The sequence below is a fragment of the Vulpes vulpes genome, chromosome 8, assembly GCF_048418805.1.
Source record: "Vulpes vulpes isolate BD-2025 chromosome 8, VulVul3, whole genome shotgun sequence".
Classification (NCBI taxonomy): domain Eukaryota; kingdom Metazoa; phylum Chordata; class Mammalia; order Carnivora; family Canidae; genus Vulpes; species Vulpes vulpes.
In genome coordinates this window covers 4,298,978-4,312,817 of record NC_132787.1, presented here as the reverse complement: position 1 = coordinate 4,312,817, position 13,840 = coordinate 4,298,978, and the positions used below count along the sequence as shown (strand labels likewise).

The 13,840-nt window shown below is 35.7% G+C and overlaps 1 protein-coding gene across 3 annotated transcripts in view; it reads left to right on the top strand.

Moving 5' to 3' along the window:
• Window positions 1–13,840, top strand: part of LARP4 (La ribonucleoprotein 4) — a 72,507-nt gene that overhangs the window by 30,335 nt on the left and 28,332 nt on the right. For all 3 annotated transcript variants that reach the window (XM_026000314.2, XM_026000315.2, XM_026000316.2), the window contains exons 5-8: window positions 1,986–2,122; window positions 3,765–3,868; window positions 6,809–6,919; window positions 7,986–8,039. In XM_026000314.2, coding sequence (XP_025856099.1) covers window positions 1,986–2,122; window positions 3,765–3,868; window positions 6,809–6,919; window positions 7,986–8,039 — 406 coding nt within the window. The remainder of the gene's footprint in view (window positions 1–1,985; window positions 2,123–3,764; window positions 3,869–6,808; window positions 6,920–7,985; window positions 8,040–13,840) is intronic.

Genomic DNA, 13,840 nt, shown 5'->3' with positions numbered 1-13,840 from the left:
GTGGCATCAAGCCCTACATCGGGCTCCACACTCAGCTTGGAATATGCTCCCTATCCCTCTGGCCCTACCCCAGTTTGTGCAGGTACTCATGCTCTATCTCCCAATAAATGAATAAAATCTTAAAAAAAAAAAGTTTGACCAAGGTTTTATAAGAATAGACATGTTGAAAGTCAGAGTTGATTTAGGCTATAGCTTTTTAGTTGTATAAATATTTTGTGTACAGGGACACCTGGGTAGCTCTGTCAGTTTAGGATCTGACTCTTGATTTCAGTTCAGGTCATGATCTCAGGTTTGTGAGGTTAAGCCCATGTTGGGGTCCGCTCTGGGCATAGAGCCTGCTTAAGGTTCTCTCTCTGTCCTTCTCCTTCCTCTCCCTCTCTAAAAAACAAGAAAAGAATATATATATATATATATTTTAAGAAAATCTCTTGATGAAAATGTTTTTACTATGTTCCTCCTTTTTTGCCAAAATGATTTTAACCTTTACTGGTGTCTTCTCTATTCTTTTTTGCCCCCAAAGCAACCTGTTGACAATTTTAATTTTTAAAAAGTAATTACTACTTTTAGTAAAACATGAATGCAAAGTCTTTTGCCCCTACTCTTTGCCAGGCACTAGGGCCTTGAAATATATTTTGAACAAAGATTCTTCGTGGAACCTGTATTCTGGCTGGAGGAGACAAAACAAACATACTTTTTTTTAAAGCATAATAACTTAGAAGTGTGCTAGGTGATAAGGTCTGTGGGAAAAAATTAGAGGGCAGCCCCAGTGGCGCAGTGGTTTGGCGCCGCCTGTGGCCCACAGCGTGATCCTGGAGACACGGGATCGGGTCCCACATCGGGCTCCCTGTGTGGAGCCTGCTTCTCCCTCTGCCTGTGTCTCTGCCTCTCTCGCTCTGTGTCTCTCATGAGTAAATAAAATAAAATCTTTAAAAAAGAAAAAATTAGAACACTGTAAGCAAAGGAAGGGGAATCAAGAGTGCTTGGGTGGTTTCAGTTTTAAATAGGGTCATTGAGAAAAGGTGGCTTATAAGCAAAGATATGCTTTGCTTCAGAGATCTGCCATGAATAAGACATTATGAGACTATGATTTTACTTCGGTGTGTTACAAGATTTTATGTGTAAGATGGAAGTGTTTATATCTTTTTTTTTAAGATTTTATTTATTCATGAGACACAGAGAAAAAGAGGTGGAGATATCAGGAAGCCTGAAATGGGACTCAGTCCTGGACTCCAGGATCACGCCCTGAGCCAAAAGCAGATGATGCTCAACCACAGAGCCACCCAGGCATCCCTGTTTATATCTTTAAAATAAAAAGTCGGGGGATCCCTGGGTGGCGCAGCGGTTTGGCGCCTGCCTTTGGCCCAGGGCGCGATCCTGGAGACCCGGGATCGAATCCCACATCGGACTCCCGGTGCATGGAGCCTGCTTCTCCCTCTGCCTACGTCTCTGCCTTCCTTTCTCTCTCTCTCTCTGTGACTATCATAAATAAATAAAAAATAAATAAATAAATAAATAAATAAATAAATAAAATAAAATAAAAAGTCAAACATACTGATAAAAAATGAAAACATTCAGAAATTTTAAACCCCTTACAGTTAAACTCACGATTGAAGCCATAATTTTCCCTATATGCATATTCTAACATCAATGATAAAGTGTTTGTAAGATGAAACTACACTGTATGTAATATTTTATAACGCATTTTTCAATTTAATATTAAGTTTCACTGCATATCAGTATAATTCCATAAAGTTCCCTCGTTCAGAACTTTTGGGCATGATTCAGAAACTTTCGGCAATTCAGAAATTTTCTGAAAGTTTAGAGTATACTTGTGTATTATGTATTTTCATAGTTCATTGTGTTATTTCTGGTAGCATAATCTTGTTTTCCTAGACTTAGTGACAAAAGTAAATAAGGCACCTCTTTTTTTAGGTACTTTTTAAGAATTGTTTGTTTTATGGGACTCTTCTGTTTATTCCTTTCAGAGAAAATTTGTCAAAGGATCTTTACCTGATATCTCAGATGGACAGTGATCAGTTCATCCCAATTTGGACAGTTGCCAACATGGAAGAAATAAAAAAGCTGACTACAGATCCTGATCTAATTCTTGAAGTGTTGAGGTGTATGTAAATCATACCTTTTAGCTTATTTTTAAAGGCAAAAAGCTAAATTAAATATTCTTTTGATTTCTGATCATACAGGGAATTTTTTTTGTTGGCTGTTTTTTTAAATTGTAGTTGACACGTATTATTTTCAAGTATACAGTATAGTGGTTCCACAATTCTGTACATTAAGCTGTGCTCACCAGGCAGGGAATTGTTAACTCCCTGTTTTTTGTTAATCTAGTAGTTCCAATAATTTATCTTTATTTTTACTGACTTGGTATATAGCTTCTCTATCAATTCTGCACTGTAGTGGTTCATTGTAATACCCACTTACTCAAGAGTAAGCAATTAAATCTCAGTTTTCTGGGCTTTTAGAAAGTCATATATATGTATCATTATCACATCTTGTGAATCATTCTGTTCTCAAACTTTTGAGCCCAGGTAAGAAGTACATTTTATACACATTATGCACACCACAAACCCACAGACAACTGAAAATGGTAATTATTCAGATAAACACTAAATACTTGGAATTAACTTTTTTTTTCCTAAATTGATTCCACCACCTGTTAAAGAAGTGCAGTCTGTAGTGTGACAAATAACTACTCTAAAGTTTGATAAAGAATTTGAGGTTCTAAGCATATTTAATGGTGTTTGTGTCTTATAGTCTTATATCAGTATTTCTTGGTAATCTCTCTTAGGAAAATTATACCAAAGTTTTAACTGCTTACCCGAATGAAGGCAGATCTTCACTTTTATATGAAATGTGTCATTGAAAATGTTTAAAAGTTAAATATAACAAGTCCAATAATAGACTTAAATGAGCGTAGAGGCTTTCCATTCTCAGAGGGCTAAAAACATTTATGAAATCTCTAATTGGTTTGTGCAGTGGTTTCTTAAAACAAACCAGTCTTGTCATCAAAAAAAAAAAAATTAACCAAGAGATCATTGGAATCCTCCATCTCTAAGGGCTAGAATCTAGTACTTACACCCAACTTTTGTTCCCTGTTTCTTCTGTTCTCACTACTTACCTGTTCAGAGAGAGATATGGCATATTATCTCTCTGAAGAGACTGCAAATAAAAGTTTTCACTATGTGGTACTATCTTCATTAAATATTTCCTCAAAGTCAGCATTTATAAGATGGCTTCTCAGTGTCTGTAATAGTAGGTAAGAATAAATATGTTAAAATCAAGGGGAAATTACAGTCATTTGAGTTTAATTCTTGGTTTAAGTGCTTCTTAAACTTGAATTTTAAGAATTTTTTTCACATGTCAGAATGCAGTTCTGTAAGCCAGTCATAAGAGTGGAGTGCAAATACACTAATTCTTGTTATCTCCAGAAATCCAGAATTCAGAGTTAAACACGGTAATTACCTTGTTAGCTATGTATTATAGACTCCTAAAAGTTTTTCAACCCCAACATAGTCCCAAGACACAAAGTACGTGCCCTGTATATTCAAAGAATAACATTTGACAGTGTTTTTTGTGTATTCTCAAAATATTTTGTTACAGCTGTAATCTTTGGTTCTCCAATTTATTTTTTTAAGATATTTACCTCTGTTAATGTATTCACTTGGAAACAGAAATGAATAATTTTTAATGGCAATATTAACATCTTTCCTTGTCACTTTTGGATGAAACACTTTTTTAAATTTCAGCTTCTCCCATGGTGCAAGTTGATGAGAAGGGTGAGAAAGTGAGACCAAGTCATAAGCGTTGTATTGTGATTCTTAGAGAGATTCCTGAAACAACACCTATAGAGGTAAATTATTAAGCGTTGTTAAAGATGAGTGTGTTCTTTAACTGTTTAAATTGAGTATAAACAAGGTATAAATCAGTGCCCTCATATCAGTTACTGTGAATAGGATAAATTTTGTTTTGTAAACTCTAAAACACTGGAAGAATGGTACAGAGGGAGGAAGACATAATTCCATTTTCTTAGAATGATAGACTGAGTATTGCAGTGTTACTAGTTGTCAGTTTATTGATTTGAATGGCAAGCAAAATATAAATAGGCTCTTTTGAGAACTTGAGGATTCATCTGAAAGAATAAACTTAGGAATAAAGAAAAATAAGAATCAAGACTAATTCTCCTAGCTAGCAAATATAAAGCAAAATTGCAGGCATAAAGATGGTGTGGTACAGGTACAAGAATAAAATAACATTTGAATGAAACAATATAATCCAGAAATAGATGCTTATATAGTAATGTATGTATAACAACATTTATTTAATAATTAGGTTTAACCAAGTATTGTGCAGTATACTTTATGGTTACTTAAAGCCTAAGGTTTTGTTATCTCTGTTTCACAGATAGAATAACTGAGCCTTAGTATGGTTAAATAACTTGCCTAAGGACACATGGGCTGTTTAAATGGCAGAATCTGAGTTGAACTTGCTCTCTCTGATTCCAGAGCCCATGTTTCTTAACCAGTAAACCACAGAACTTTACACTGGTTTGCCATGTTAATGATAATAAGTTAGAGGGACACCTGGTTGGCTCAGTGCTTGAGCATCTGCCTTCAGCCCAGGGCGTGATCCTGGAGTCCCAGGATGGAGTCCCACGTTGGGCTCCCTGCATGGAGCCTGCTTGTGTCTCTGCCTCTCTCTCTCTGTGTCTCTCATGAATAAATACATAAATAAAATCTTTTAAAAAATGATAAGTTAGACATGAAGAGGAGTAATTAGTAACTGATAGACAGTAATTGGTCAACCATTTATTATTTATTTTTATTTTTTTAAACATTTTATTCAGTTATTCATGAGAGACACAGAGAGAGAGGCAGAGACACAGGCAGAGCGAGAAGCAGGCTCTTTGCAGGGAGCCCAACGCGGGACTCGATCCTGGGACTCCAGGATCACGTCCTGGGCCGAAGACAGGCGCTAAACCACTGAGCCACCCAGGGATCCCCTGGTCAACCATTTAAAAAGAATTTTTAGACTCTTGCCACCTAACAAATTTGGCACATTAGTAGTTAATCGTTTTGCCCAGAGTCTTTCAGTATTAACTCTCCAGAATGAAGATTTCCTAAACTTAGAAGCAGTGAGAAAAATTAGAAAAGAAACTGTCGCTAGATAGATCTTCTATGTAAAATTATGAACTATATGTCAAAGTAACAAATTGAAAGGAAAATCGCAGAATGGGAAGAATTTTGCATTATTAAGAAACAGTATAGGATATATGAGCCAAACTGCCTAGGTATTTGAATTCTAGCTTTTACCTGTTAGCTCTGTGACCTTGGATTCAATACCTAACCTCTTTTGCTTTGTTTTCTCTGTCTGTTAAGTGGGATATTAAATACGTAACTCATTAAATTTGTGAGAATTAAGTGAGTTAATATATAAAGAACTTAGAGCATTATTTGGCATGTAAAACCAATCAAAGTTTAGGTAGTATTTTTATAGTTACTGTAATTTACACTCTGAATGTATAAACAAGTCACACATGAAAAGCAGGAAGGAACAAGGCAGCAACATACTGTTCATTAAGAAAAAGTGAAGGAAGTGCAGATGACTAAGATAGCTCGATAAAGATTATATAAACGAATCAGTTCATTATTCATTTAAGAGAATTAGAAATATTTGGAGTATATCTGTGGATTTTTGAAGGTAGAGATTGGTGGGTGGCAGTCTAGCAGTTCCACAGATAGTTCTACAGAAATGTAATTCTGGACTGGATGAGCATTTTATTAATTAAACTTGGTGATATTTCACCACTTCTATAGTGTCACAAAACTCAGCCAGTTGCATATGTATTTATTTCAAGTAGTATTTGACCCAAGCAAATATCTCTATAAGTAGAGACATTCTTCTTTTAATTCAGTGCAGTAAAAATTTAAGGGAGTTAAAATACAGGTTAGACTTCACTGTCATCATGTTGATTGCCCCATCAGCTTAGTAATTACCTTTTTAAAAATGGATACCTCATGGTAGTTTGGTATTTTATGGGGCATTTTAACCTGATCAGATTGTTTATATATGGGAATTACTGGTTACTACTGAATTTCTCCTTGAACTCAAATAGGTATTAGACAGAATGGAGTTTGGAAGCATACAAATCTGAGTTTGAGTTCTTCTTTGTGACAGTGTGAGTAGGTTAAACAATTTGAGCTACCATTTCCTCAGTTGTAAAATGGAGATGATAAATCTTTTAAACAGAGTTGTTTTCATTGTAAATCTGTGTCTCCTGCTGCATGAATGTAATTTCAGTAGATGTTTCTTTTCCCTCTATAACCATTTAGAAATGCTTAATACTGACTTCCAGTTATTTTCTTTCTTTTCTTTTTATGAACTATTTTTCAAGCTGTGAGCTGTTTACACAGGTTTGAGTTTTTTTGGTAATCCTCTTTTTTGAAATACATGTATTTGTTTTAGGGTTCAGTTATGAAATTTCAGTTTCAATAATGGAAAAGTAAAGATACCTTTGCACAGAGTTCATGTTTGTGACTCTGATATAGACAGAGCAACCTGGATTGAATGAGGATGAGAAAATACTGACACCTAGAAAATGTTAATGAAGGACCTTTTTTTTTCTTTCTTTCTTTTTTCTTTTTTTGGATAATGGCAGGTCTAGAGAGATTTTACCAATAAGGGAAATTTCACTTGCCACTAAAAGTGAAATGCTTCAGTTTAGCTGATCTTAAAATTAGATTCTATCTCAATCATATACAAAATTTACACTAAAGTTTTCTCTTTTTTTTAGGAAGTTAAAGCTTTGTTCAAAAATGAAAACTGCCCCAAGGTGATAAGCTGTGAGTTTGCACACAATAGCAACTGGTATATCACTTTCCAGTCAGACACAGATGCACAACAGGTGAGAAGAAAACATTTCTTCTGATTTGAAGTCTTGGTGGCAAAAAAAAAAAAAGTAATGGTATATTTTAACTGAGAAATAAATGCTTACAGCAATATTTGTGAAGACTGTTGATCACCTTGTTCACCTTTTTGGTTTTGCTTAATTGGTTTCCTTTTTGATTGTGTTCTTAAAGCCTTTAGAGTTTCAATTTAAGAAGTTTCCTATCGATAAAAAGCACAATTTTAAAATTAAAAATTGGGAACCATGTACTCAGTAGTTAGTATTTTTAGTATATACATACTAGGCCTGCAATAAATATATAACTTCCTTTCTGATTTTTGGAATTTTGACATTAATGATTTTACTCTTACATGTTGTCATATCCAACTTAAAGAGAAGTAATATTCGCATTGAAACAAAAAAACAAAAATACCTCTAATAGCATTTTAAAACTGCGCACTGATTGGTTGGTTGATTTTTGAAGTAAACTATACCTCCAGTGTGGGACTCAGTCATGACCCCGAAATCAAGAGTTGCATACTCCACCAACTGAGCCAGCTAGGCACCCCACTGATTTTTTTTTTTTTTTTATTCTTCATCTTAGAAAGCTGTCTGATTGAACCATTCTTAACTAAATATGTAGTGATATTTTGGGTCTGTTGGGTTTTGTGCATTTTTTCTGCAATAATCCATAGTAGCTAATCTACAGTAAATTTGAATTTTAGCTGAGGTGTTTTTACATTTTCATTCCTTACCACCTGAATAATGGAATTGATTTTAGAATTTTTTACTGTTTAGCTTCGAGATAGTTACTAAACTCTACCAAACTCTTAATAAAATAAAATAAAGATGGCTTTGGGGCACCTGGGTGGCTCAATGGTTCAGCATCTCCCTTTGGCTCAGATTGTGATCCTGGGGTCCTGGGATGGAGCTCCCACAGGGAGCCTGCTTCACCCTCTGCCTATGTCTCTGCCTCACTCTCTGTGTATCTTATGAATGAATAAATAAAATCTTAAAAAAAAAAAAGATGGCTTTAATGAAATGTTTGAATGCTAATAAAAGCTCCTTTCTGCTTTGTTAACAGGCTTTTAAATACTTAAGAGAAGAAGTTAAAACATTTCAGGGCAAGCCAATCATGGTAAGAAATGTTTCTAAGTAGAGGCTAGTGTGAAGCCAGAAAATTGTTGTTGCTTGTCTGTTTGAGAATTTAAAAAACACATTTGGATATTTTATAAAACCTGTCATGATTTCAAAGAAATTTCATATGATGAGCTAGAAAATTAGTTGTTAGGGTAGCAATTCTTTCCAAAGGCCTACCTTTAGACCGCATGAAGTTTTAGTTAGATGCTCATTGACAACATGAAAGATAATCAAAATGAAGAGCAGGAATAATTTTTTAGTGACAGAGGTGGAAAACCTTCCCTATACTGTCATCCTCATCTCAAAATTAATTGTGTCACCATATTGATGTTCATCCGTTTGGAATCTGGGAATTATCATTGATGACACCTGCTCATTGTCTTTACAGGTCTTACCTTTTCTCAGATTCAGTGGAATCTACCTTTAAAACTTCTTTCAGGGATCCCGGGGTGGCTCAGCAGTTTAGCGCCTGCCTTCGGCTCAGGGCGTGATTCTGTAATCCCAGGATTGAGTCCTACATAGGCTCTCTGCATGGAACCTGCTTCTCCTTCTCCATCTGCCTGTGTCTCTCCTTCTCTCTCTCTCTCCTGTGTGTGTCTCATGAATAGATGAATAAAATCTTTAAAAAAATAAAATAAAACTTCTTTCAATTATGACTACTATTGTTTAGGTTTGAACAGTTGGAGTAGCCTTTTAATGATTTTGCCTTCGGCTTTCCCCAACTTTTCCATTCTCCAGTTGATATCAGAGCTACCGTCTAAAACTGAATCCTAAGGCACCTGGGTGGCTGGGTCAGTTAACATCTGACTCTTAATTTTAGCTCAGGTCTTGATCTCTGGTTGTGAGTTCAGGCACCACATTGGGTTCCATGAATCCCCAGCATGGAGCCTACTTAAAAAAATAAAAATAAATGCATAAAATAGAATCCTCAACATTGGCTTACTTTTGATATTCTATTTATTCTAAAAACTGGACATATTTAAATCTCATTATTGATGTGTGGCAGGTGGTATTATTACTTTCTATAATTAGAAATGAAGAGACCTGTCATTTATTCTATTTCCTCTGCTTCTCCCTATTATCCCTCTCTCCTACTTGAGGCTATAAAGATCTTCTAGGTCTTCTAATAGCTTTGAAGTTTTGTATGTCAGATTTACGTCTTTGATACATTTGGAATTAATTATCATGTACAGGACATGATAGGAATCTAATTCCTATCAAAGGAATTTACGTCTTTGATACATTTGGAATGATCATATACAGGACATGATAGGAATCTAATTTTTTTCCATATATGGAAAGGCAGTTATCTCAACACTTAATAATTTGTTGAGTGGTCTATTTTTCCACAACTTGTGTGTAATGTTGCATCTGTCAGGTCGGCTTTAGGTTCTCTATTCTATCCGTCTTTATTGAGCCAATATCAATATGTTTTTTTCAATTTATGTTTTATATTTATCAATATAAATATGTTTTAACGACCATAGTTTTAGAATATCCTATGTCCTTATGCAAATCATCCCTCCTTACTCATATTTATTAAGATTGTCTTGGTTATTCTCAGACCATTTTTTTCTGTATGACTTTTATAATTTCTTCCTTAAAGTAATTTTTGTTGCTTTCCCCTTCTCCTTGGTATGTTAGTGATCTTTTTTAAAAAATGTCACTGCCCCCCCCCCCGATTAATTAATTAATTAATTAAAATAAAAAATGTCACTGTCTGCAGGAACCTGTCTGAATTCCTTGATTATGTCTAATGAAGATCATCTGGCAGAGAGCATGTCATCTATAAATAATCATTTTGATTATTCCTTATACTTCCCATTTCTTAGAGCTGATTGCTTTTTTGAAATCTTAGATGTAGTATTAAATATATATATATTTATTTTGATATTATATTTATTTTGATATTTTGATATCTTTCTCTCTCTCTCTCTCTCTCTCTCTCTCTCTCTAAGGGTGCCTGGGTGGCTCAGTTGGTTTAGTATCTCTTTAGAAAGAGAGAGAGGCAGAGACACAGGCAGAGGGAGAAGCAGGCTCCCTGCGGGGAGCCCGATGTGGGACTCTATCCTGGGACTCCAGGATCATGACCTGACCCGAAGGTAGACACTTAACCTCTGAGCCACCCAGGCATCCCTATGGTTCCTTTAATTAGCCGTCACATTGCAATGTTCTTGCAAGGAGATTTACAAATTCACATTAATTTTTATATCATTCGTTAAAACCAAATGACCTAAGACCCAAAAAGACAGGTGCAGGAGCCAGAAATCATATTCCAACCATTGATCCTGCTTTCAGCCACAAGCTCTTTGATCTTGGGCATGTCAGGTTACCTCTGAGGTCCTGGTTTATTTCTTTGAAGTGTGCATGCTTTTCATTTCTGAAATTCTGTGATTCACAAACAGTGATCTTGGAGGACAAAAGGATTAAATGACTAATATTGTCCATCTGTTGATAATTTCGTTAAGACACAGTGCCTCAGGGATCCCTGGGTGGCGCAGCGGTTTGGCACCTGCCTTTGGCCCAGGGCGCGATCCTGGAGACCCGGGATCGAATCCCACATCAGGCTCCCGGTGCATGGAGCCTGCTTCTCCCTCCGCCTGTGTCTCTACCTCTCTCTCTCTCTCTGTGACTATCATAAATAAATAAAAAATTAAAAAAAAAAAAAAAGACACAGTGCCTCATCATGTTTTAATTTTCTTTTTATGACTGAGAATATTCAAGTTTTATTTGGGTGTCATAACTGATAAATATTACAGAACATGTCAAATAGAATATATATTTATATATTCCTTTCATATGTCTATTTCAGAATTTAAAGTGTGAAAATACTTGCATGTTCTAAAAAACTCAAACAGTATTAAATAAATAATTAATAATTAATTCAGTCTCTCTTTCCCAGATTCCTTCAGTCCTTTCCCCCAGAGGTGATGAGCATTTTTCTATAGCCACCTAGGAATTTTCTTGTCTACATGATAAAGAATGTACAGTAGACATCCACCTCCTCTTTTCATTTAATAGATCTTCAAGATCTTTTCATTCACTGTTATTTCAAGTATACACACAATATTGTTCATGCACATCACGATTTAATTATCCATTTTTCTCCGTGAGTGAGCAGTAATTTATTTTTCTAGTGTTATGAACATCGTGTCTTACATTTTTCTTTGGGATTTTTTTTTTTTTGTAGTAGAGTTCACATATATACAATTTACCATTTTTTTTTAGCATTTGCATTTACATTGCTATGCAACTATCACCAGTATTTGTCTAGAATTTTTTGCATCATTCCATACAGAAAATCCATGAAATAGTAACTGCTCATCCTTCCACTCTTCTAGTAATCTCTCTTCTAATCTCTGTCTTTATGAATTTACCTATTTTAGATACTGCAGTTAAGTGGAATCATGCAGTATCTAGCCTTAGATCTGGTTTGCTTGTTTTCCCCGTTTTTAAGATGAAAACTGGGGTTATTGATTTGAGATCATTCTTATTAACAAAGGTGCTTATAGCTATAAATTTCTCTCTTAGCACTGTTCCCTGCATCCAGTAAATTTTGATGGATTGTGTTTTTGTTTTCATTCATCTCCAGTTCTTTTTTTTAAAGATTTTACTTATTTATTTGAAAGAGGGAGAGAATGTAAACACACAAGCAGGGGATGCACCAGGCAGGGGGGGAGGGAGAAGCAGACTCCCCACTGAGGAGGGATCCTGATGCAAGGCTGGATCTCAGGACTCTTGGGATCCTGACCTAAGCCGAAGGTAGATGCTTAACCAAGTTAAGCATCTACCTTAACCACCCAGACGCCCCTCCAGTTATTTTCTAATAACTTCCTTATTTTTTTTTTGACCCATTGGTTAAGAACATGCATTGTTGAATTTCCACATATTTACTAATTTTCTGCTTTTTCTTAATTACCAGTTTCATTCCAGGATACTTCGTATGGTTTCAGTCTTTCTAAATTTGTCAAAACTTGCTTTTAGCACAACGTACAGTTTATCATGGAGAATGTTCATGTACACTTGTGCAAAATGTATGTTGTGGTGTTTGGAGTACTGCCTTATTAGGTCAGATTGGTTTATAGTATTACTCAAGTTCTCCATTTCTTTTTTTTTCTTCCCTGACAGGGATTTTATTTTATTATTAGTTTTAATTCCAGTATAGTTAACCCCCAGTGTTATATTAGTTTCAGGTGTACAATGTAGTGATTCAGTCTTATACATTACTCAGTGCTCATCATGATAAGTGTACTTTTAGGGCAGCCCTGGTGGCACAGCGGTTTAGTGCCGCCTGCAGCCCAGGGTGTGATCCTGGAGACCTGGGATCAAGTCTCACGTCGGGCTCCTTGCATGGAGCCTGCTTCTCCCTCTGCCAGTGTCTCTGCCTCTCTCTCTCTCTGTATGTTTCTCATGAATAAATAAATAAAATCTTTAAAAAATTTATGCGTACTTTTAATCCCCTTCATCTATTTCATCCATCCTCCCACCTACATCCCTTTTGGTAACCATCATTTTGTTCTCTGTGGTTAGGAGTCTGTTTTTTGGTTTGTCTCTTTTTCTTCATTTGCTTTGTTTCTTAAATTGCACATATGAGGGAAATCATGGTATTTGTCTTTATCTGACTTAACTCACTTAGCACTATACTCTCTAGATCCATCCATGTTGTTGCAAATGGCAAGATTTCATTCTTTTTTATGGGTAAGGTTCTCTATTTATTGCTCTTCTGTCTCATTATTTATTCTTGAAAGACAGTTATTGTAGTCTCTATTGTAGCATTGTCTTTTTCTCCTTTCACTTCTGTGTTGCTTTATTTATCTTCAGGCTCTGTTGGCAGATGCATATATTTATATTTGTTTTATCTTTTTGCTAGATTGAACTTTTTATCAGTATATAATGTCCCTTGTGGTTTGTAACCTTTTGTAACTTAGTCTGTTTTGCCTAATGATATAGTTGGCCCTTGAAAAACACGAGGGTTAGGGTTGCTGACCTGTCCTTACCCAGCATTTGAAAACCTACATACAATGTTTGACTTGTAGAAATTTAGAACTACTAGCCTACTGTTGTTGGAACCCTTACAATAACAAACAGTTGATTAACAAATATATGTTATATGTTGTATATTGTATGTATTGTATTCTTACAATAAAGTAAGCTAGAGAGGGCAGCCTGGGTAGCTCAGCGGTTTAGTGCAGCCTTCAGCCCAGGGCCTGATCCTGGAGACCCTGGATCGAGTCCCACGTCGGGCTCCCTGCATGGAGCCTGCTTCTCCCTCTGCCTGTGTCTTTGCCTCTCTCTCTCTCTCTCTCTCTGTGTCATGAATAAATAAAATCTTAAAAAAAAATAAAGTAAGCTAGAGAAAAAGTTATTAAAATAAAGGAAGACACTTGGGTGGCTTAGTTGATTAAGTGTCCAACTCTTGATTTTGGCTCAGGTTATGATCTCGGGGTCATGAGATTGAGCCCCAAGTTGAGCTCTGTGTTCAGCAAGGCTCTGCTTGAGATTCTCTCTCTCGTTCTCCCTCTCCCCTTCCCCTAAATCGAGAGTACTGTCTCTCTAAAATAAATAAAAATCTTTTTTAAAAAATAAAATAAAGGAAGAGAAAATACATTTACAGTACTGTACTGTATTTATTGAAAACATGCATATAAGTAGACACGTGCTATTCAAACCTGTGTTGTTGAAAGGGTCAACTGTATAGACATCTTAGATGTATTTTGGTTACTCTTTACTTGGAATGTCCTTTTTCATCCTGTTACTTCCAGTTTCTTTGATTTAAAATGAATCTGTTGGGGATCCCTG